The sequence below is a fragment of the Saccopteryx leptura genome, chromosome 5, assembly GCF_036850995.1.
Source record: "Saccopteryx leptura isolate mSacLep1 chromosome 5, mSacLep1_pri_phased_curated, whole genome shotgun sequence".
Taxonomy (NCBI): domain Eukaryota; kingdom Metazoa; phylum Chordata; class Mammalia; order Chiroptera; family Emballonuridae; genus Saccopteryx; species Saccopteryx leptura.
The window spans coordinates 122,426,857-122,449,938 of record NC_089507.1 but is presented as its reverse complement, the minus strand read 5'-3'; the positions used below and the strand labels follow the sequence as shown (position 1 = coordinate 122,449,938).

The 23,082-nt window shown below is 37.3% G+C and overlaps 1 protein-coding gene across 1 annotated transcript in view; it reads left to right on the top strand.

Moving 5' to 3' along the window:
- GPR158 (G protein-coupled receptor 158) overlaps positions 1 to 23,082 on the top strand; it is a 509,338-nt gene that overhangs the window by 273,931 nt on the left and 212,325 nt on the right. The window contains exon 3 of the mRNA XM_066385278.1: positions 1,059 to 1,161. Coding sequence (XP_066241375.1) covers positions 1,059 to 1,161 — 103 coding nt within the window. The remainder of the gene's footprint in view (positions 1 to 1,058; positions 1,162 to 23,082) is intronic.

Here is a 23,082-nt window from a genome sequence, read left to right as displayed (position 1 = left end):
CTCCAAAGTAAATGTTATCATTGCCTTTGCATTTTTGTTTATATCATTCAGAAATACAATGTAACCTATTATATAACTGGGTATTTATGAATAGTACATGTTATTTTAATTAGGTTTTGTAGGAATTTTCTTTTACTTTTTTCCTTTTTCTTTCTTTCTTTTTTTTTCTTAAAACAAAAGAAATTTATTCTCTTACAGTTCTAGAGGCTAGAACTCCAAAACTAAGGTGTTGGCAGGGCTGTGTTCTCTCTGAAGACTCTAGGGCATGATGTGCTCCATGCCTCTCTCCAGTTTCTGGTGTTGCTGGCAATTCTTTCACTCTTTGGTTTACAGACACATCACTCCAATCTGTGCTTCCATCTTCACATGGTGTTCTTTCCCCTGGCTCTATAGGAATTTTATAAACACACAGTGATTATGTCATAAGTTCTAGCTAACACATTTGAATTGACTAGTAGTTATCTGCCCTCATAGTTTGCTCTGGGTCAAAGACTGTGTTACCAATTGCAGGATATAATTGAATATAAGTGTGTATTGGGTGAAAAAGGGAGGATATTAATGAAATAAAATATTCAAGAAAGTCTGTTTCAAGGATGAGATTTGATGAGTATTTAATACATAAAAGCAATTTCATGTTTCAAATTCTGTATATCCCTTTGGCTACTTACCTACCTACCTTTGCTTTGATAAAATTAGCATAGAATCACTTTAAAAATATTTTTATAGGCTTTGGAAACATCTCTTAAAGTAATAAGATGGTATGTGAAGCATTGAGAAACAAAACTATGTCTAGTAATTGCTCCTTAAGATGATTGCATGAGTTTAAGATGTGTGGTGACTGCAGCTGTATGACATATATTTAGAAAGAAAATTTAACTTGCTACTTAAAAAAAATGTATGTTGCCTAACAAACCTAAAATGGAAACTCAAAAAAGAGATATTTTATTTCTGGAATATGTGTTAGCTCTTGTTACCATTTACAGTGATGGATATCTGTGGGCCCTTATACTGTGAAAGAAACTCTGATCAACTCTGTTGCTGTCTTTTCCTCTTTATAGTGTTTGCCAGTTAAAGGCCTTGGATTTGTGCTTGGAGCCTTTCGATGCATTTGCAAAGCAGGATTCTATCATCCTCAAGTCTTCTCAGTGAGCAATTTTCAGAGTAAGTGCTTTTTGCTTTTGTGCATATATCTGAATACACACAATATCTCCATTATTAATTATTCAGATATTTTTTTAACCTTGTTGAAGTTACATGGTTAAACCCCACTGGTTTGGCATTCTTTCATCACTTAAGGAGTTGTTACTTTGATTTGTCATTTACAATACTCTGAGTACCACAAAAATACTGTTTATTTTTGGTATTTTATAAACACACAGTGATTATGTCATTCAATACATTCTAAGGGTCTGCAAATTCTGTAGCTATTTGCTAAGACCAACTGGAATTCTGTATTGGGAGCTGTTGATGCAACGTTTCTAAAACTAATTTTGCTAGTTTATTTTATTTATAAATTTGTTTATATTAGTGTTCTGTGCTGCAAAAAGAATTACCACAAAATTAACAGCTTAAGGCAACACAAATATATTATCACACAGTTTTCATTGGCCAGCCTTCCAGTGAGATGTTGTTAGCTGGGTCCTGTGCTTGGGGTCTCACCTGGCCTTAATTAATGGGATATGATATGGTGTGAAGCTCAGGATCTTCTAGGCTCATTCAGGTCATTGGCAGAACCCAATTTATTGCAATTGTATGCCTGAGGTCTCTGTTTTCTTCCTAGATGTCAGCTTGGACTTACTCTCAGCTCCTGAAAGTCTCAAGTCCTAGCCATGTGATCCCCTCACAACACTACAGCCTACTTCTTCAAGGTTAGCCAGAGAGTCTCCTCAGTCTATTCAGATGGAGTCTTGTATAAGCATGGAATCATGGGAGTTATTATCCCATCATTTTGCCATATGGTGTAACCTAATGAAAGGAGAGACTGCCCTATAATATTTACATTCAAGAGGAGGTACTTATACAGGGTGCATACCCCAGAATCAAAATGTGGTCCTCTGGTTATTTTATTTCTACTCCAGAAAATATCAGTGTTAGAATGTGAATATTGCTTTTTTTTTTTACTCTATCTTTAGAGCACATAATGTTGCCATATGGGCTTCTAGCCAGCTATAACTAAGTAGAAGGAGATAATGGTTAAGGGGATGGTTTCATGGGAAGTTAAGGCTTATGGTTGCTGAAAATATACTTCATTTCATAGGTATTTTTTAGATAGTCATCCATGAGTCTTTGCCAGCCTTCTTATTGGTCTGTATAGGAATTTACATCTCTACTAGATTTAGTACAGGGTCTATTGAGATTGAGACCTGAATGTCTTATTTTAGTGGACATTTATAGCTGTTTTTTTGTTTTGTTTTGTTTGTAAAACACTATTCATGGTACTGAGACTGTTTACATTTAATTTTTAGGTTCTGGAGGTGAGTAACATTTTGTTCTACCTTATTCATAGAGTTCAGCCAATGCTCTGAGTGATAGCTGTTGCAGGCATGATTCTCACATGGCTTCAAGGTTCTGCTCCCATGGTGCACTGTACGATCCCCTCCCCTTAAGTGTGGGTGGGGTCTGTGAATGCAGTGGGCAGTTTCACTCCCTTATTTAGGCTATGTTGGGTAGCAAAGGTAATGATATAGGCACTCTGGTGATTACATTGCATTAAATAAGACTCCTTTCCAAAGCAGCAGAGTGTAGAAAGATTCTAGTGCTGGCTTTGAATAAGTAAACTATCTTGTCATGAGAGGGTGACACAGCTAGGACCCTAAAGGTGGCCATTAAGAGCTAAGGGCAGCCACCAAGAAAACAGGGATCTCAGTTCTACAACTACGAGCAAAGATATTCTTCCAGTAGCCTGAACACTTGGAAAAGAACCCCTCTCTCCAGATGAGAATGTGGAATTCAGTTTAGGGAGACTCTGAGCAGACAACCCAGTTTCACTGGACCTGGACCTCTGATCAGCAGAAACTGGGAAATAATAACTAGGCATTTTACGCCTTTAACTCTCCAGTGATTTATCATATACAGCAATGGAAAACTACTACAATAGCAATGATGAGAGCACCCTTTTAGGATGAATATGTTTTTCCTGGCGCGTGTGTGTGTGTGTGTGTGTGTGTGTGTGTGTGTGTGTGTAGCAAACCATGGCAATGCCAGAGCTACTTTGACATTTTTCACATTTATGGTCCAGACATAACATATGATTCAACACTGAATGATTAAGGAAATAGGTTTTAACTTATGTGTTGTGAAGGTATTTTGTATCTGGTTTACCCACATTTGTTCTCAGTTCCCACTATGTGACTGAAATAAAAAATCTAAATATTGCAGAACCAGAGAATGACTATACCATTTGCTTATAACACCACCAGAAGTAACTAGTTAACCTTTAACAATTTATCTTTATTTAATTTGCACACTCCTACTGTCTTCCTTATTTTAAAAGCCAGTGTTTTTCACTGGACCTCTTTAAGAAAAGGCTGCTTGTGTGCATAAGTCTAACTCTCATGTCATACACACTGTTACCCGCGGAAAAGAGACCACAGTTTTCAGAAGGAGGATCTATATTTGGGCATAGATGTGATTCATCTTTAACCTCAGCACATCCTTAACCAGAATTGACCTTCCTCAATGACAGAGCAGAAAGATAGCTACAGATTATAATCTGAAATTAGTGAAGCTCTCTTTGACCAAAAATCTTTCCTGATGGTCTTGTGAGGGTTCATGAAAGTCCTACATTATTCATTCCTTGTCTTAGAGAGAAAATAAAAAATCTGACTAGAATTATGAGCTATAGCTCACCGGGGTCATCTATCAAAGACTACTTTAACATTATTTATATTTTCAGTTTATTGTTAGAATATTTACTTTGTGTTTTAATATATTAAGTCTTTTCATTATAGTATCCAGGCAGTTCATATGAGCAGTTGTTTTTATTGTTTGAGGAGGTATCCATGAAGAAAGGAATGGCCAAAGGTAAAGGAAGCATTGAAGACCCCCAAAATGAAATAACACATGTAACACTGCTAGCACAGTACATGGCACATAATAAGTTTCCATAGATACAGATAAGTAGTAAGTAACAACAACAACAAAAAACATATGTACACATGTATAAATAAACATCAGCAATATATGTGAAGAGATCATCCTTAAGCACCATTGGTCAATAGCACTTTGTCAAACATAGTTTATCACATCAGGATAACCAATTTTAGAACTCGAGCCTTTGGAGAGATTTCTATGTGGATCAGAAGGAAAATGGGCAACAAAGGTCTGTAACAACCAGCACTGCATTGAGAATCACGATAAGATCACTTAGGGATGAGAAGCAACAAGGGGGAAATTAGTTGCCGGATAGGGAAAATGGGATATAGAAAACAGAAAAAGATGCACCTCAAAGATAAAATTTATCTAATTTGTAGTTGTAAATCTAGAAAAAGACCTGAAATTCCCACATCTATTATAGTCCTGTATCACTTTGAGACAGAGAGCTAAGATGTGGTGCTGATCTGCTAGAGAAAATGTAAATGTGATTGTCAAAAATTCTGTTAAAATATGAAGTGATTTAAATTCTTTATTTAGATCTAGGCCCCACAGTAAACAAAGGTTTGCAAAGACCAATAGGGATGTGTTGAAATGATGTGATTTAAAACTGTGCTGACAGTCCAGAGACTGTTTTCCTGGCATCTCTCTTGAAATTGATGGTCGTCTGAGAGCTAATAGGATCTGACATCTGGATAGTAGAGGGATTTCAGAATAACCAAGTGCTGACGTATAACTGCCTCTCCAAATCCAGGTTGTTCACTTCCTGGTTGATGAAATACAAGCTTATGCTAAGCTCATCTTTCTTAAATCCATCTAAGTATGAACTGTATCTTCAGTGAAACTTCTTTTATGTGAACACATTACCACCCTCTTGGTCTTACCTCTTGTCTTCCACATTGACTTCAGCTCAGGTACATTTCCATGTAAATGACCCATACCTAAAAATGATGATCCCTGCTTTACCAACTCTGGTGGGGGAAAAAGACCAAAAAGTAGAGATTTTTAAAATGTACAGTCTTTCAATAAAAAGAAGGAAAGCTCTTTGAAAGCAAGTACAATACAAGGATGCTGAGCTCGATGCTGAGCTCTAAACACACTGTTCAGCAGAGCTGCAATGAGTGTCTTTTTTGTTGTGCTTGGGTCTTATACTCCCTCTCTCCTGTTTCATGGCTGGAAAGCTTGAGATATTTTATCTTCATATGAAGAGAGCTTGAACATAACATTCTCATAATTGGTGTAATCACTTTACTAATCATCTTCAGCCTTATGATCTGATTCACTTTTGCTATACTGAAGAAACCTAGTCCTAACCAGTTTTACTCTAGTTGCAGTAGCAAAATTCTTCTTCTAACTACCAGGCTTGTGTTTTTGTCTCAGTCATTTCCTTATTTGTCAGTTTTCATGACTCCTTTGATTTGTCCTATTTGTAGGGATATGGGTTTAGCTAGTAAATGTGACTGCAGATGGGGTTAATTGCCAGTGGAAGAGTGCCCAGTGCTGCCAATCTTCTTCAATTTTTGACTATTGTTTTTGCCTTCTGTCTTTGACTATGTTATTTTCAATTATTGAAACATACTCCATACCACATTGAACTTCCCTAGTTGCTAATCTCAGAGCTAAATTTCTGTCATATCTTAAAAAAATAATTGAAAGCATGGTCTTTGGAATAAGTCTAACTTAGGTTCGAATCCTGACTTTATTCTTTACTTGCACTGTGCTAAATTATTTATTTTCCCTAAACTTGATGTCATATATAAAATTGGCATATAATACTTACTTTATACAATTGTTATAAAAATTAAATAAAGTATTAAATGTAAAGTTCTAATCATGGTAGTTATTACATATCATATGCTCAAAAATAATATTATTTTTGTGATTATTATTTAGAACCTATTTATTCTATTTACCCCTTTTTTCAAATATGCTGCCCATTTTCATCATTTTCATCTAGTGTCTCATCAACTTCCCAGCAGAGGAACATATCTCCAAGTCCCATTTTTCTTTTTGAGAGGAGACTCCCATATGGTCCCCAACCAAGATCCACCCAACAACTCCCATCTGGGGCTGATGCTCTAATCACTTGAGCTATTCTCAGTTCCCAGAGCTGACACTCTAACCAATCAAGCCATTGACTATAAGAGGGAGAGAGAGAGGAGAGGGAGAGGGAGGGGGAAAGAAGCAGATGGTTGCTTCTCATGTGTGCCCTGACCAGAGATTGAACCCAGGACGTCTGCACACTGGGCCAACACTCTATCTGTTGAACCAACTGGCCAGGGCCCAAGTCCCAATTTTTTTCAGTTCAGTTTGTCCTTAAAATAGGCCCTGCTCTGAGATACAATATTCAATCCTCCAAAAATCTTTCTTTTTTCCTACAAGATTAAATTTTACTTTTTAAGATTTTTCCTTATTTAATTATTTTTATTTGTTTACATGATTTTGCTACATTATTAGACGGCTAATTAGAGATTCACATATGCTAATAATCATCTTCCTCCAGATATTCAAAAACTTCCAGCAGGGAAACTGACTATTAGTCACTGATGCATTAGTTTATTGTGGTAGGCCTAATAGTGGGCCCCCCAAAGATGTGCATGTCCAAATTTTCACAACCTGTGAATACGTTACCCCACATGTCAAAAGAGGCTTTGCAGATATGATTTTATTATGGTCCTTGAACTGGGGAGATTTCCTGGGTTATCCAGGTGGGCCCAGTCTAATAATGAGAGTCCTGAAAAGCAAGGGCACTTTGTCGACTGTGGTCAGAGACAGAAATGAGGACACAAGGAAGGTCAGAGAATTCTGCATGTCTTGTTTAAAAATGAAGGAATGGGTCCATGAACCAAAGGATGTAGGTAGTGTCAAGAAGCTGAAAAAGGCATGGAAATGAAGTCACCCCTAGATCCTCCAGAAAAAAATATATAGCCCTGCTGACATCTTGGTTTTAGCCCAGCAAAGACCAATTCAGACTTCTGAGCTACAGAAAGATAGAGTAAATACAATTATATATTATGTATTACATTTTAGGTAAGAAGGTGATATAAATTTGCATTGTTTTAAGACACCAAGTTTTTGGTTATTTGTTCCAGCAATAACAGGATGCTGGTACAACTCAGTGAGTTTGTTTTCCATTCGATGTTCATCCCAGTGTTTATAGTAGGCCATAGTGTTTTCTTCTAGAGAAAATTCTTCACAACTCCAAATAATTGACTTAGAAGAAATTATACCCTGGTGGGTTTTGTGTGTTAGGCTGGCCTTTGCGTCAGACGGATAGATTTGCATCTTGTCTCTAGTTACTAGTGGGAGACTTGGGCAAGTGTTTTGTAACTTCTGAGACTCTCTTCCCTTATTCATAAAGCAAAAATAGTAAAACCTATCCCCTTGGTAGCTGTGAGTAGTAAATGAGATGACATGATATTCCTAAGATTATGATGATTATTATCTTAATGTGAATATGGAGAATTTAGCCCTTTTGTTTATGTATTGGGTGTTGTGGTGATTGAATGAATAAATTGTCTATAGGCAAAAATCTGTATGTATTTAATAACTTAGAATTCATAACAAAATCATTCCAAGATTTATCTTAAGTGGCATTTTTGTTTAAAAAATACCTGGAAGTTCACTTGTAAGACATAAAAATCTAGGAGTCAATAGAAAAATGAATGTAAGATAGGTAAGCATATAGAAGTGCAGGGAAGATTGAGCTCTTAACTATATTCATAGTGAGAGGTATAAATTCTAATATTTTTCACTGATCTTCATTTTGAATCTGTTTTCACAGCTAGCCATTTATGATGTAAGTATATGAAAGTATATTAACTAATCTTGATTTTAATATATGCAAGTACATATTCATGTCCCAACAGTATCTTTTTGTATAGCAGTCTAAGTATATTCACCGTCTGCTACCTGTTCTCTCCTTGTGGATATTATAAATATTGAAACAAATAAGCACAGAAATCTCCTGAATATGTTCGAGCTACTCACGTGCATGTACCTTTTTCTACTTAATTTTTGAAGGTGATTTTATCTGTCTGAAGACTGGAGGCAGATTACTTCATCATCCTAAACAGATGAAATAACAAATAACAATTAATCTTCCCATGGTCAGTTCATTGCAGCATTTTAACTCCAAATTTTGATTGATGAATATGTTCCCTCCAGTTCTAATGAAAAAGAAAATATGCTTAAGGAAAGGAAAGAGATGTTTACCCTTATAATGACTTGAGATGAGTATTATTTGTACCTAGAGCTAATGCTGGATTCTCAATGTCTGACTCGATTCTTTATTACTACTAGCTGAGCTATTTTAATTGTATGTGACTCATCTTTTTTCTGCATGCCTGTGGAATGGAAACAGGTGGAAGTCATGATATAATAAGCACATGGGCTGGTCCTGCAAGGGTCTTGGCTATATCTTCCTCTGTCAGAGCCATTTCTTATCACTGAGGGTCCAAGAAGGGACCTCTCTGAGCTACTGGTTAGTTCATTAATTTATGTCTGAAATTTTATCTGTTTAAAATATTACTGACTATATGCCAGATATATATTTTTTTAGCCACTGGAAAAAAAGAAATTATTGAAAAAAGTGAGATTTCTAAGCTTCCAGGACAGACCTGAATCTTCCCAAAATACATTGCAATACCCACAAACAACAAATGAGGGCAGTGTTGAGTAAAATACAACTCACTGTCCAATATTCGTAAATTAGGTCAAATGTAAGAACTTTACAATATAACTGGTCTTACAGGGTTGACTTCTATTCAGATACTCAAATGTCTAGATCAGCCGTTCTCAACCTGTGGGTCGCGACCCCGGCGGGGGTCGAACGACCAAAACACAGGGGTCGCCTAAAGCCATCAGATATCAGGATGACAGGACATCTTTTTTCATAGCTGAATAACATTCCATATATATGTGATATATCTATGTCTATAGCTATATCTATCTATATCTATCTATCTCTATCAATCTATCTATCTATATCTTTTTATTCATTTATTTGGAAATTTTGCAATGTTTGGCAGTTTTTCTGTACATTTCAAATTATATCAAAATTAAATGCTACAGACACCTAATTTTATCTGTGAATAATATTGAAGTATTATCTAAATTTAGAGATCTGAAATTTTTTAAATAACTGTAGCATTGATGAGTTAATTAGGTCTTTGGGATTTGGAGAAAAATATACTTTGTTATTCATTGCCATCTATAGGGTCATGGTTTTAAAATGTTTATGTTTTTATTATAGAAATATTACACACTTATTAAAGAAACTTTGGAATGTATAGAACAGTAGAATTTAAAGAGTCATTTGAAAATTTATTGGTCACTTCTGTTTGTTTTTTTTTTTAACAAATATCAGTATATATGATCTTTATAACAACTTGATATTATATTTATTATAAATATTATACCTAGTTGCATTTTTAAAAATTTTTTATTTATTGATTTTAGGAAGAGGGAAAGGGAGAGAGAGAGGGAGAAAGAGAGAGATAGCAACATCAGTCTGCTCCTGTATGTGCCCTGATTGAGGATCAAACCGGCAACCTCTGTGCTTCGAGATGATGCTCTAACTAACCAAGCTATCCAGCCAGGGCTATACCTAGTTTTTTTAAACATAATTTTAATAGTTACATAGAAGTCCATTGAGTAAATATAGTATAGTTTACTTATTCATTTTAAAGTTTACCATTTTACTAATTTATATAAATATAAAGCTACAGCATATGGCAAAAGTAGGTTTACAGTTGTGAGTACACAAAACAGGACTTGTTCTTGTATTAGTATTTATTATTGCATTATTTTACATGCAAAAAACTGTAAACCTACTTTTACCACACCCTATATACTTATGTAAAAGATGTTCAGAGACTTTATGTTTTTCTAATGTCAATGTAGTAAAATTAAGGTAAGCAGATAGGTTAACATACACAAATTGTCACGATTTATCTCAACAGGCTCATGACTCTAGGTGACTATTTTCAATTTGTCAAATGTCCTGTGCTGCTACTGCACCCTTCTCCCAAAGTCGTTCTTCGATCTGTGCTCCAGGCAGCATACTTGATCGCCCATATAATGAACTGAAAAGCTGTTGTAGCCAAAGCTAATAGCTCTTCAAATTTACCCTTTATCTTTTTTTTTTTTTTTTGAATTTTTCTGAAGCTGGAAATGGGGAGAGACAGTCAGACAGACTCCCGCATGCGCCCGACCGGGACCCACCCGGCACACCCACCAGGGGCGACGCTCTGCCCACCAGAGGGCGATGCTCTGCCCCTCTGGGGCGTCGCTCTGCCGCGACGAGAGCCACTCTAGCACCTGGGGCAGAGGCCAAGGAGCCATCCCCAGCGCCCGGGCCATCTTTGCTCCAATGGAGCCTTGGCTGCAGGAGGGGAAGAGAGAGACAGAGAGGAAAGGGGGGGTGGAGAAGCAAATGGATGCCTCTCCTATGTGCCCTGGCCGGGAATCGAACCCGGGTCCCCCGCACGCCAGGCCGACGCTCTACCATTGAGTCAACCGGCCAGGGCCTTACCCTTTATCTTGAGGAAGCATTTCTATAGTCTGAAAGTTCCACACACCGCCTTCATTATCAAGCTTTAAAAAAGAAGATTGGGATTCTGTGGCTGGTGGATATTTCAAGTGGCTCAGAAGTAAAATTTCCAAACCTAATATTGTTCTTTTTTTTTTAATAAATTTTTATTAATGTTAATGGGGTGACATCAATAAATCAGGACATATATATTCAAAGAAAACATGTCCAGGTTATCTTGTCATTCAATTATGTTGCATACCCATCACCCAAAGTCAGATTGTCCTCTGTCACCTTTTATCTAGTTTCTTTGTGCCCCTCCCCCCCCTTTTCCACTCTCCCTCCACCCTTCTGCGGCCTCACCTCCCCTCCATCCCCTTTAACCATCACACTCTTGTCCATGTCTCTTAGTCTCGTTTTTATGTCCCACCAATGTATGCAATCATGTAGTTTTTTCTGATTTACTTATTTCAATCCGTATGTTATCAAGATCCCACCATTTTGTTGTAAATAATCCGATGTCATCATTTCTTATGGCTGAGTAGTATTCCATAGTGTATATGTGCCACATCTTCTTTATCCAGTCTTCTATTGAAGGGCTTTTTGGTTGTTTCCATGTCTTGGCCACTGTGAACAATGCTGCAATGAACATGGGGTTGCATGTGTCTTTACGTATCAATGTTTCTGAGTTTTGGGGGTATATACCCAGTAGAGGGATTGCTCGGTGATAAGGTAGTTCTATTTTCAGTTTTTTGAGGAACCACCATACTTTCTTCCATAATGGTTGTACTACTTTACATTGCCACCAACAGTGAATGAGGGTTCCTTTTTCTCCACAGCCTCTCCAACATTTGCTATTACCTGTCTTGTTGACAATAGCCAATCTAACAGCTGTGAGGTGGTATCCTATTGTGGTTTTGATTTGCATTTCTCTAATACCTAATGAAGATGAGCATCTTTTCATATATCTGTTGGCCATTTGTATTTCTTCCTGGGAGAAGTGTCTGTCATGTCCTCTTCCCATATTTTTATTGGATTGTTTGTTTGTTTGTTGTTGAGTTTTATGAGTTCTTTATATATTTTGGATATTAGGCCCTTATCTGAGCTGTCGTTTGAAAATATCATTTCCCATTTAGTTGGCTGTCTGTTTATTTTGTTGTCAGTTTCTCTTGCTGAGCAAAAACTTTTTAGTCTGATGTATTCTTATTCATTATCTTTTCCTTCACTTCTCTTGCCTTTGGAATCAAATTCATAAAATGCTCTTTAAAACCCAAGTCCATGAGTTTAGAACCTATGTCTTCTTCTATGTACTTTATTGTTTCAGGTCTTATATTTAGGTCTTTGATCCATTTTGCATTAATTTTAGTACAAGGGGACAAGCTGTAGTCGAGTTTCATTCTTTTCCATGTGGCTTCCAAGTTTTCTCAGCACCATTTGTTAAAGAGGCTTTTTTTTCTCCATTGTGTGTTGTTGGCCCCTTTATCAAAATTATTTGACCATATATATGTGGTTTTATTTCTGGATTTTCTATTCTGTTCCACTGGTCTGAGTGTCTATTTTTCTGCCAATACCATGCTGTTTAGATTGTCATGGCCCTATAATATAGTTTGAAGTCAGGTATTGTAATGCTCCCAGCTTCATTCTTTTTCCTTAGGATTGCTTTGGCTATTCAGGGTTTTTTATAGTTCCATATAAATCTGATGACTTTTTGTTCCATGTCTTTAAAAAATGTCACAGGAATTTTGATGGGAATTGCATTAAATTTATAAATTGCTTTGGGTAATATGGTCATTTTGATTATATTTATTCTTCCTATCCAAGAACAAGGAAAATTTTTCCATCTCATTGTACTTCTTTTTATTTCCTTTACCAATGCTTTATAGTTTTTGTTATATAGGTCCTTTACATTCTTTGTTATGTTTATTCCTAGATATTTTTGTTGTTGTTGCAATCATGAAGGGGATTATTTTTTTGTTTGTTTTCTAATATTTCATTGTTGGCATATAGAAAGGCTATGGATTTGTATGTTAATTTTGTATCCTGCGACCTTACTGTATTTGTTTATTGTTTCTAGTAATCTTTTTGTGGAGTCTTTGGGGTTTTCGATGTATAGGATCATATCATCTGCAAAAAGTGATACCTTTACTTCTTTTCCGATATGGATGTCTTTTATTTCTTTCTTTTGTCTGATTGCTCTGGCCAGAACTTCTAGCACCATGTTAAATAAGAGTGGAGAGAGTGGACAACCCTGTCTGGTTCCTGATTTAAGGTGGAAAGTCCTTAGTTTTATGCCATTTAATATGATGTTGGCTGATGGTTTATCATATATGGCTTTTATCATGTTGAGATATTTTCCTTCTATACCCATTTTGTTGAGAGTCTTAAACATAAAGTTGTGTTGTATTTTATCGAATGCCTTTTCTGCATCTATTGATAAGATTATGTGGTTTTTGTTCTTTGTTTTGTTTATATGGTGTATTACGTTAACTGTTTTACGTATGTTGCACCATCCTTGAAATTCTGAGATGAATCCCACTTGATCATGATGTATTATTTTTTTAATATTTTGTATTCAATTTGCTAGTATTTTGTTTAGTATTTTAGTATCTGTATTCATTAGAGATATTGGTCTGTAGTTTTCTTTTTTTATGCTGTCCTTGCCTGGTTTCGGTATAAGGGTTATGTTGGCATCATAAAATATATTTGGAAGTATTGCTTCTTCTTCAATTTTTTGGAAGACTTGGAGTAGAATAGGAACCAAGTCTTCTTTGAATTTTTGATAGAATTCACTAGTATAACCGTCTGGGCCTGGACTTTTGGGGAGGTTTTTAATAGTTTTTTCTATTTCTTCCCTGCTAATTCATAAAATGCTCTTTAAAACCCAGGTCCATGTGTTTAGGACTTATGTCTTCTTCTATGTAATTTATTGTTTCAGGTGTTATGTTTAGATCTTTGATCCATTTTGAGTTAATTTTAGTACAGAGGGACAAACTGTAGTCCAGTTTCATTCTTTTCCATGTTGCTTTCCAGTTTTCCCAACACCACTTATTGAAGAGGCTTTCTTTTCTCCATTGTGTGTTGTTGGCCCCTTTATCGAAAATTATTTGACCATATATATGTGGTTTTATTTCTGGACTTTCTATTCTGTTCCATTGGTCTGAGTGTCTACTTTTCTGCCAATACCATGCTGTTTTGATTGTCATGGCCCTATAATATAGTTTGAAGTCAGGTATTGTAATGCCTCCAGCTTCATTCTTTTTCTTTAGGATTGCTTTGGCTATTTGGGGTTTTTTATAGTTCCATATAAATCTGATGATTTTTTGCTCTATGTCTTTAAAAAATGTCATTGGAATTTTGATGGGAATTGCATTAAATTTATATATTTCTTTGGGTAATATAGCCATCTTAATTATATTTATTCTTCCTAGCCAAGAACAAGGTATATTCTTCCATCTCATTATATCTTTTTCGATTTCTCTTAACAGTGGTTTATAGTTTTCATTATATAATTCATTAACATTCTTTGTTATGTTTATTCCTAAGTATTTTATTTTTTTTGTTGCAATTGTGAAGGGGATTATTCTTTTGAGTTCGCTCTCAGTTGTTTCATTGTTGGCATATAGAAAGGCTATTGACTTCTGTATGTTAATTTTGTATCCTGCGACCTTACTGTATTGGCTTATTGTTTCTAGTAGTCTTTTTGTGGATTCTTTGGGGTTTTCGATGTATAGGATCATATCATCTGCAAAAAGTGATACCTTTACTTCTTCTTTTCCAATATGAATGCCTTTTATTTCTTTGTCTTGTCTGATTGCTCTGGCTAGAACCTCTAGTACCACATTAAATAAGAGTGGAGAGAGTGGACAACCCTGTCTTGTTCCTGATTTAAGGGGGAAAGCCTTCAGTTTAGTGCCATTTAATATGATGTTAGCTGATGGTTTATCATATATGGCCTTTATCATGTTGAGATATTTTCCTTCTATACCCACTTTGTTGAGAGTCTTAAACATAAAATTGTGTTGTATATTATTAAAAGCCTTTTCTGTGTCTATTGATAAGATTATGTGGTTTTCGTTCTTTGTTTTGTTGATATGGTGTATTACGTTAACCGTTTTACGTATGTTGAACTATCCTTGAGATTCTGGGATGAATCCCACTTGATCATGATGTATTATTTTTTTAATATGTTGTTGTATTCGATTTGCTAGTATTTTGTTTAGTATTTTAGCATCTGTATTCATTAGAGATATTGGTCTGTAGTTTTATTTTTTTGTGCCATCCTTGCTTGGTTTTGGTATGAGGGTTTTGTTGGCCTCATAAAATGTGTTTGGAAGTATTGCTTCTTCTTCAATTTTTTGGAAGACTTTGAGTAGAATAGGAACCAAGTCTTCTTTGAATGTTTGATATAATTCGCTGATATAGCCGTCAGGTCCTGGACTTTTATTTTTGGGGAGGTTTTTAATGGTTTTTTCTATTTCTTCTCTACTGATAGGTCTGTTTAGGCTTTCTGCTTCTTCTTGACTCAGTCTAGGAAGGTTGTATTTTTCTAGGAATTTGTCCATTTCTTCTAGGTTGTTGAATTTAGTGGCATAAAGTTTCTCATAGTATTCTACAATAATTCTTTGTATATCTATGGTGTCCGTGGTGATTTTTCCTCTTTCATTTTGGATTTTGTTTATATGAGTTCTTTCTCTTTTTTTCTTGGTGAGTCTTGCCAAGGGTTTGTCAATTTTGTTGATCTTTTCAAAGAACCAGCTCCTTGTTCTATTAATTTTTTCTATAGTTTTACTGTTCTCTATTTCATTTATTTCTGCTCTGATTTTTATTATCTCCTTTCTTCGGCTGGTTTTGGGTTGTCTTTGTTCTTCTTTTTCTAGTTCCTTAAGGTGTAAAGTTAAGTGGTTCACTTGGGCTCTCTCTTGTTTGTTCATATATGCCAGAAGTGATATGAACTTCCCTCTTATCACTGCTTTTGCTGCATCCCGTAGATTCTGAGATGTCGTATTGTCATTTTCATTAGTCTGTATATATCTTTTGATCTCTGCACTTATTTCTTCTTTGACCCATTCATTTTTTAAAAGTATGTTGTTTAGTTTCCACATTTTTGTCCGTTTTTTTTCCTCCTTTTTGCAGTTGAATTCTAGTTTCAAGGCTTTCTGATCAGAAAATATACTTGGTACAACTTCGATTTTTCTGAATTTGCTGATGTTGTTTTTGTGGCCCAACATATGCTCAATTCTTGAGAATGATCCATGTACACTGGAGAAAAATGTATACTCAGTCAGTTTGGGATGAAATGTCCTTAGATGTCTATCTTATCCAGGTGCTCTAGTGTTTTGTTTAAGGCCACTATGTCTTTGTTGATTCTCTGTTTGGATGACTGATCTAGAGCCGTCAGCGGTGTATTGAGGTCTCCAAGTATGATTGTATTTTTTGTCAGTTTTTGTTTTAAGGTCAATAAGTAGCTGTCTTATATATTTTGTTGCTCCTTGGTTTGGTGCATATATATTAAGAATTGTTATGTCTTCTTGATTCAGTGTCCCCTTAGTCATTATGAAATGGCCATTTTTGTCTCTGAGTACTTTTGTTGTCTTGTAGTCAGCATTATCAGATATGAGTATTGCTACGCCTGCTTTTTTTTGGATGTTATTTGGTGGAGTATTGTTTTCCTGCCTTTCACTTTGAATTTGTTTTTATCCTTGTTACTTAGATGATTTTCCTGTAGGCAGCATACACTTGGATTTTCTTTTTTAATCCATTCTGCTACTCTGTGTCTTTTTATTGTTGAGTTTAATCCATTTACATTTAGTGTAATTATTGACACTTGTGAGTTCCCTATTGCCATTTTATAGATTGCTTTCTTTTAGTGTTGTGTCTTGTTTCATCTTTCTCTTTCGCTTTTCTATCTTTTGTTTTTATTTGGTTGTATTCCATACATCTTTCCTCTGTTGCTATCTTTTTAAAGTCATGTGCTTCTGTGGTGGTTTTTTCAATGGTGGTTACCTTTAAGTAATGATAAGGGTTCCTACCCTGTTCATTGTAGCGCACTATTTTGTGAGTACTTTTGCATTCCATCGTCCTTTGCTACTGTTAATCTCCATCCTCTCCTCCCTTTCTTTTTTTTGTTGTCACAGTTTAAATTTGGTTTTATTGTGTTCTTCTTGGAGCTTTTACTTGTGGCTTTATTTATTTATTTATTTTTTGTTCTTTGTATCTGATTGGAGAACCCCTTTAGTAATTCCTGGAGTGGGGGTTTTCTGATAAATTCCCTCATCTTTTCTGTATCTGTGAATGTTTTTATTTCTCCTTCATATTTGAAGGATAGCTTTGATGGGTATAGTATTCGTGGCTGAAAATTCCTCTCTTTCAGGACTTTAAATATTGGGGTGCACTCTCTTCTAGCTTGTAGAGTTTCTGCTGAGAAATCTGATGATAATCTAATGGGCCTTCCTTTATATGTTGTATTCTTGTTTTCCCTGGCTGCCTTGAGAATTTTTTCTTTGCCATTAGTTTGTGCCAATTTCATTATGATGTGCCTTGGAGTAGGTTTGGTTGGGTTGAGAAAACTCGGAGTTCTGTTTGCTTCATGAATTTGAGGCTTTAGTTCTTTCCATAGGCTTGGGAAGTTCTCATCTATTATTTGTTTGAGTATGTTCTCCATTCCATTTTCTCTCTCTTCTCCCTCTGATATACCTATTATTCTTATGTTATTCTTTCTGATGGAGTCAGATAATTCTTGTAGGGCTATCTCATTTTTTTTAATTTTTGAGTCTCTTTCTTCTTCTCTCTGTTGTGCCTCAAGTTGCTTGTCTTCTATTTCACTAATCCTCTCTTCTCTCTGGCCTGTTCTATTAGCTAAGCTTGTTACCTCATTTTTCAGCTCGTGAATTGAGTTTTTCATCTCTGTTTGATTTGTTTTTATAGTTTCAATTTCCTTGGACATATATTCTTTGTGTTCATTGAGTTGTTTTCTGAGCTCCCTAAATTGCCTTTCTGTGTTTTCTTGTATATCTCTGAGTATTTTTAGGATTTCTATCTTGAATTGTCTGCCATTTAACTCCAAGGTTTCCAATATATTAAATGTCTTCTCCATAGATTTTTCCTCATCTATCTGTGTTACCTCTCTTTCTTTTGTATCCATGATATTCGATTTTCTCTTCCTTAATGGCATCTGAGGGTGGTTTTGTTGATAGTACTAATGAGATTTAATAAATAATAAAAAGTTAAAAAAATAAAAAATTGAAAAAAGTTGTGTTTTTTTAAAATTAATAATGAAATAAAGAAAAATAAAATAAAATAAAAATTAAAAAAAAAAGAAAATTTTTCCCCCCTCCTTTTTTCCTCTCCTCTCCTCTCCCCTCTTTCTTGTGAAAATCTTGTGGTCAACTGTGAATTATATTGTATGTAATAGAACAAACAATGCATGTAATGGAGGGCCTGAATTGGGGAAAAATAATAAAGGGGCAAGAAAAAAAAATTAAAAAAAAATAAAAATAAAAAAAAGGGGGGGTATGGACCCACAAAAAGCAAATAATGAAAAAATTTGGATCAAGAATAAAATGATTTGCGTTTAGGTGTTGGTTCACTAAGAGTTATGATGAGAGGAATAAGAGGGAAACAGGAAAATGGGGGGACAAATTAAAAAATTACTATTGTATTTAGTGGAACAAGAGCTTGATAAAATGGCGAGCCAGGGATGGGAGCACTGCTAGTGAGTTAAAAAGGTGAACCCCCCAAAATGCCACAAACATAAGTTTGAGTCCCAGATAAGATAATTTGTTTGTTATTGAGGTTTGAATGAGAGGAGACGGAAAGGAGAAAGGAAGAAACTAATATAAAGGGAGAAAAGAAAGAGAGAGAGAGAAAAAAAAAAGAGGGAACCACTAAAAGAAGAAAAAAGAAAAAAGAGGGGAGAGAGAGAGAGTTAAGGGTTTTGGAGTGCAACCCTCATAGAGAGAAAGGAAGAGGAAAGAAAAGATAATGGGAGATGTAACACTTATGGGTAGTGTAGTTCAAGGAGAGGAGAGAGTAAGACCGGTAGAGAGTTAAATGACCAAATTGGACGAGGAAAAAAAAAAATCAAGAATGAAGATAAGAGAAACAAACGAACAAATATAATAAAATGGGATAGGTTATAAAGTCTGCGAATTATTCTTGATTTTGAGAGGTTATCTTCTTGCTTTTTCTTTTCTCTCCCTCTTCCTGGTCGGTGACTCTGTACCCCGGGTTCTGCCCCTTTGGCACGCTCAGGTAGAGGTTTGCAATTGATAAGTCTCTATGGCGATGTCATGTATTGCGCTTCAGTCTCTTTGGCAGTCGAGGCTCATTAGCATTTATAGGCTCCGACAGTGAGAGAGTCCGTGTTCCTGGAGCCTCTCTCCTAGTCTTTCCTTCCTCAATTAGTAGCCTGATAATCCAGCTATGGGGTTGCTGCTGCCTCTGCCTGGATAGTAAGAGGCTCAAAGAGCTGGCAACTCCCCACTCTATTCCCACTCAGCGCAGGGCTCTGGGTAAGGCTCAGTCAGTCAGAGCTGCTAGCATGATCAGCTGGGGCTTCCGCCCACTCAAAGACCTCTGGCTCTGCCACTCTGTCCGGTAACACGGGCGGGCACCCACTCCCGGGGCGCTTGGAGTAAACTCTCGATCACTATCTGTGCGCAGACCAGGATGTCAGGCCGGAAGTCTTGCCCTCTGAGTGAAACCCCCTGCCCGCACTGAAAAGTTCTAGCGTTGGAATTGGCTCTCGCTCTGTCCCCGTGTGCAGCTTTTTCAAGGTGCTGGGGCGGCCTGAGATTCCACTTTCAGCCCACACAAAGGCCCCTGACTCTGCCCCTCTGTGGGATAACACGGGCTCCCACTCCTGAGGTGCTGGGAGGAGTTTCTTGCCCACTCTCCGTGCGCGCAGACCAGGATGTCAGGCCGGAAGTCTCGCCCTCTGAGTGAAACCTCCCGCCCGCACTGAAAAGTTCCAGCATTGGAATTAGCTGTCACTCCCTTCCCGTGCGCGGCTCCCTCAGGGCGCTGGGGTGGCCCAAGATTCCGCTTTTTGGCCCACACAAAGGCCCCTGACTCTGCCCCTCTGTGGGATAACACGGGCTGGCACTGCCGAGCACTCAGAGGAATCTCTTGCTCACTATCTGCACGCGCAGACCAGGATTTCAGACCAGCGGCCTCACCCTCTGAGTGAAACCCCCGCCCGTACAGAAAAGTTCCAGCATTGGAATTAGTTCTCACTCCCTCCCCGTGTGTGGCTCTCCCAGGTCGCTGGGGCGGCCCGGAGGCTTTCGGCCCACACAAAGGCCTCTGACTCTGCCTCTCTGTGGGGTAACACGGGCGCACCCTCCCGGGGCTTTGGAAGGAATCTCTCGCCCACTATCTGCGTGTGCCGACCAGGAGATAGGGTAAAATGGCTGCCCCGCTTGTCTTTCTTTGTCTGGGTTTGGCACGAGTGTTAGCTGTATTGCCCGGGTTGTCACAGGAACAGTTTTTCCTCGGCTTGGATCTCCGTGCCACAGCTTGGTTTGGCTGTTTGTGCCGCGGCCTAGATCTATTCACCCCCTTTGCCCCCTTAGTTTCTATATTCTCAGTTTCCAGTGAAAGCTGCCCTGTTTAGGTTAGTGAGGAAGGCAGAGCATTTCTTACTCCCTATTTCCTTCGGGGTTTGGTTATATATTTAGCCAATTTTTCGCTCGATCATTCCTTTGGGTGTATTGCGAAACATCTGGAAGCTCCAAGGATAGGTTTTTCTATTTCTGGTTGAAGATATTGTTGAGTTTTGGGGGGAGATTTATCGGTATCGCTTCCTACCCCGCCATTACTCTGACGTCATCCATTTTTAGGATTTCTATTTTAAATTCTCTGTCATTTAGCACCAAGGTTTTCAATATATTAAATTTTTTCTCCATAGATTTTTCCACATCTATCTGTGCTACTTCTCTATCTTTTGTATCCATGATATTTGATTTCCTTTTTCTTAATGGCATCTGAGAGTGGTCTTGTTGATAGCACTAATGAGAATTAATAAATAATAAAAAGTTAAGAAAAGTAAGAAAATGAAAAAAAATTTAGAAAAACAAAAACACACAAAAAAACAATAATAATTTATTATTCCCCCCCCCCCTTTCTTTCTTCTATTCTGTTCCTCTCCCTTCCTCCTTAGGAAAATATCATGATGAATTGTGAATTATCTTATGCTAAATGGAACAAAAACTGTGTATAACGGAGGGCCTGAGTTGGGGGAAAGTGTTCAAAGGGCAAAAAAGGAAGTAGGGACCCACAAAATGCAAAAAAGGAAAAAATTTGGGTCAAGTATAAAATGATTTGCTTGCAAGTGATGGTTGACTAAGAGATATAATGAGAGGGATAAGAGGGAAACAGGAATAAGGAAAAAGAATAACTATTGTATTAAGTGGAACAAAAACTAAATAGAATGGAGATCCTGTGTTGGGAGGAATGCTAATTAGTTAAAAAGCAAAGTAAAAAGCACCCAAAATGCCTGAAAAAAACCCCTTGAGTACCAAATAAAATAATTTGTTCATGATTGAGAATTGAATGAGAGGAAAAGTAAAAGGAGAAAAGAAGAAACTAATAGAGAGGGAGAAATAAGAAAAAGGGGAAAAGGAAAAAAAGAAAAAAGAAAAAAAAACAAAAAGAGAGAGAGAATTAAGGGTTTTGGAGTGTAATCCTCATGGAGAGTAAGGAAGAAGAAAAGAAATAAAATGTAACACTTATGGGTCGTGTATTTCAAGAAGAGGAAAGAATAAGACAGGCAGAGAATAAAAGGACCAAGGTGGAGGAAATAGAAATAATAATAATAAATGCAACAAGATGAAAGAAACAAAAAAATAGTGGAACAAGTTATAAAGTCTGTGGATTTTTCTTGATTTTGAGAGGTTAACTTCTTCTTCCTTTTTCTTTCTCTCCCTCTTCCTGGTCGGAGACTCTGTACCCCAGGTTCTGCCCCTGTGGCACGCTTAGTTAGAGATTTTCAGTTGATGAGACTCTACTGTGATGTCATATATTAGGCTTCAGTCTCGTTGGTAGTCAAGGTTTGTTAGCATTTGCAGGCTCCAACAATGAGAGAGTCTGTTTTCCCAGAGCCTCTCTCCTAGTCTCTCCTTCCTGAATTAGCAGCCTGATGATCCAGCTATGAGGTTGCCGCTGCCTCTGCCTGGGGAATAAGAGGCTCAAAGAACTGGCAAATCCCCACTCTATCCCCACTCAATGCAGGGCTCTGGGTAAGGCTCTGGCAGTCAGAGCCGCCAACATAATCAGGAGGGGCTGGTAGACAGTTGCTCTAAAGGCGACTTTCTATGAGCCTCCAGGCCTGTTCAGCACGCTTAGCACTCTGTGGGACCACTCTCTCCAGGCTTTCCGCACTTTGTAACCTATTTTGGCTGGGAAGAAGATGCCCTAGTCACTGCCTGCAGTACAGGAGATCTTACCATCTGCCAAGTCCCTCTTTTTAGCGTATATCTCTGAGTATGAAAGCTCTGCCAGTCAGAAGTTTCCCCCACCCCTTTAGCAAGAGGCACTAAAAAATACCACACCTCTTGTCTTAGATTGCTGAACTGAGAGAGATCTTGTCAATTAGAGCTGCGTAGGTCAGTTGGGAGGTGAACAGACTATGGGTTAAGCTAATTTCAGTGATTGGATCTGCTGATCTGCTCCAGAAAGGACTGCAAGCTGCCCGCGCGCCCTCCCCCGACACTTGATTGTTGGCTTGAATGGGTGGGTGAGGCACCCTGCCCGCCCAGAGAAGCTTCAGGCATAGGGAAGTTTGCTTTGGCACACTTGCCACACGCTGCTGGCAGCTGCTGCTCGTGGCGTGGGCGTTCGCTCCCATGGGCTGATTCACCACAGGCACACACCTTCCTCAGCTTGAACGAACATCTGTGCCGCAGCCTAGCTTCCTCCACACCCTTAGCCCCCCCTCCCTGACTCTCAGTTTCAAGTGAAAGCAGCCTTTGCTCAGGTTAGTGAGGAAGACAGAGTATTCCTTTGTCCGACTTATTTCCTTCAGGGTTGATTATATATTTAGTCAATTTTTCGCTCGACTCTACTTTCGCCTTCAGTGTGTGGAACTCCCAGACACTCCAAGGATAGATTTTTCTGTCTCTGGTTGATGAACTTGTTGAAATTTTTGGGAGATTTGTCAGTCATGCTCCTCATGGCGCCATTTCTCTGACGTCACTCCCCTAATATCTTTCAAGATGATTTCTAAACAGATTTTTTTATAGGTACCAAGACACAAGTAATAACTTATATTAGTAATGTATATTCTTAACATTTTTTTAACATATTTTATATTCTTAACATATTTTTCCAGTTTGGGTCTAGGATCTTGAAAAAATATTATTTTGAATACATTTTAAACATAAGTGGTTTAAGAGCATGAAGAAAGATTTATTGAATTGAATGCTATGTTCTCCTATACATTTGTATTACAGATCAGTTAA